Source organism: Oryctolagus cuniculus, chromosome 4 (assembly GCF_964237555.1).
Source record: "Oryctolagus cuniculus chromosome 4, mOryCun1.1, whole genome shotgun sequence".
NCBI classification, from domain to species: Eukaryota; Metazoa; Chordata; class Mammalia; order Lagomorpha; family Leporidae; genus Oryctolagus; species Oryctolagus cuniculus.
Window position 1 is genome coordinate 52,748,504 of NC_091435.1, and position 2,039 is coordinate 52,750,542.

The 2,039-nt window shown below is 35.9% G+C and overlaps 1 protein-coding gene across 1 annotated transcript; it reads left to right on the forward strand.

The window, feature by feature from the left end:
• The first annotated feature begins 265 nt into the window (after positions 1-265).
• On the forward strand, positions 266-1,213 carry LOC100356573 (olfactory receptor 5H8-like). Its single transcript, XM_008267070.4, has one exon. The coding sequence runs from the start codon at positions 284-286 to the stop codon at positions 1,211-1,213; it is 930 nt and encodes a 309-aa protein (XP_008265292.4). The 5' UTR covers positions 266-283.
• Positions 1,214-2,039: the final 826 nt, after the last annotated feature.

The following is a 2,039-nucleotide window of genomic DNA, read 5'->3' on the forward strand; positions in this document are numbered from 1 at the left end:
TATTTTTTACAAATTTGAGACAAGTTTCAAAGCTCTTACTTTTTTTCTAAATATGTTAATTCTGTATATTTTAAATACAGAAGAAACTGAAACATGTTTCCATTTTCAGGCATCTCAAAAATATTTTCTTCTTTTATAGTGGTAATAAATAGAACTAGAGAGTATACCAATAAGACTATAATTCTATTTCAACTCTACTACTCTGATTTTTCTCTTTGTAAATCCTTATTGAATATCCTTTTACACTCTCTGCCTTTCATTTCAGGGGACATCCAGTGAGGACATGGAAAAGAAAAATTCAACCTTACTGGCAGAGTTTGTTCTCACGGGACTTACCTTTCAGTCACAGTGGAAAATCCCTGTCTTCCTGGGGTTCTTGCTGATCTATCTCCTCACCATCATGGGAAACCTGGGACTCATTGCTCTCATTTGGAGTGACCCTCACCTTCATATTCCCATGTACTTGTTCCTTGGGAGTTTAGCCTTGGTGGATACTTGGTTATCATCCACAGTGACTCCAAAGATACTGGTCAACTTGTTATCCAAGAGTAAGATAATATCTCTCTCAGAATGCATGATACAATTTTTTTCTTTTGCAATCAGTGCAACCACAGAATGTTTTCTGTTGGCAACAATGGCTTATGATCGCTATGTAGCCATATGCAAACCATTACTTTATCCAGTGATTATGGACAATGGACTATGCATTCGGCTGTTAGTCTTGTCATTTGGGGGTGGCTTTATTCATGCCTTAATTCATGAAAGTTTTCTATTGAGATTAACCTTCTGTCATTCCAACGTAGTATATCACTTTTATTGTGATATTATACCATTGTTAAAAATTTCTTGTACTGATCCTTCTGTTAATATTCTAATGCTTTTTATTTTCTCTGGTTCAATTCAGGTATTCACCATTGTAACAATTCTTGTCTCTTATACATTTATTCTCTTTGCAATCTTAAGAAAGAAATCTGAAAAGGGCTTAAGGAAAGCTTTCTCCACCTGTGGATCCCATCTCTTGTCTGTCTGTTTGTATTATGGTCCTCTTCTCTTCATGTATGTTCGCCCTACATCTTCAGACACAAATGATCAGGATATGATCTTCTCTCTGTTTTACACTGTCATAATTCCTGTGCTAAATCCAATTATCTACAGTCTGAGAAATAAGAAAGTCATAGACTCACTTTCCAAAAGTTTAAAGAGAAATGTATAGATCTCATACAAATATAGGGACCGGCACTGTGGCGTAGCAGGTTAAAGCCCTGGCCTGAAGTGCTGGCATCCCATATGGGCCTGTTCTAGTCCTGGCTGCTCCTCTTCCGATTCAGCTTTCTGCTATGGCCTGGGAAAGCAGTAGAAGATGGCCCAAGTCCTTGGGCCCCTGCATCCACGTGGGAGACCCGGAAGATGCTCCTGGCTCCTGGCTTCGGATTGGCACAGCTCCGGTTGTTGTGGCCATTTGGAGAGTGAACCATCAGATGGAAGACCTCTCTCTCTGTCTTCACCTCTCTCTGTAACTCTGTCTTTCAAATAAATCAAAATAAATCTTAAAAAAATATAGTACTTTTTTATTAAAACAATAATGATTGTAGAATGTTATTAAATTGTTAGTAAATTATTAGTAAATAATTAACTCTAAAATATTTATGTCAATTATTAAGGCATACAAGGAATTTTAATCAAGTTTATATAAAAAACAAAAATTGAAATTGAAACACGTTTAAACATTCAGAGGCTTATAAGTTGTTGCATTATAAATACATATCATGCTAAAATAGTACTGTTTCTCTCAAAAAACCCACTAAACTTGAATATGGTAATCCATTCAGCTAATAGTGATATAAAATTACTCAAGACTTACATTGTATTTTCCACATAGTTAGGGTAGTTTGGTGAGTAGGAAAATTCCAGAAAATTATACTAGCCATGAAAACATCTTTCATTTCACTTTATTTGGGTGAATTTCACTTCTTGGAGCAATTCAACTCACATAGGACTCTCACATGGGAAATAAGCAGAAGTTAGCATGCAATCAGGAA

Excerpts from the sequence above, each read along its gene's own strand:
- LOC100356573 (XM_008267070.4), top strand. The coding sequence starts at position 284 with ATGGAAAAGAAAAATTCAACCTTACTGGCAGAGTTTGTTCTCACGGGA.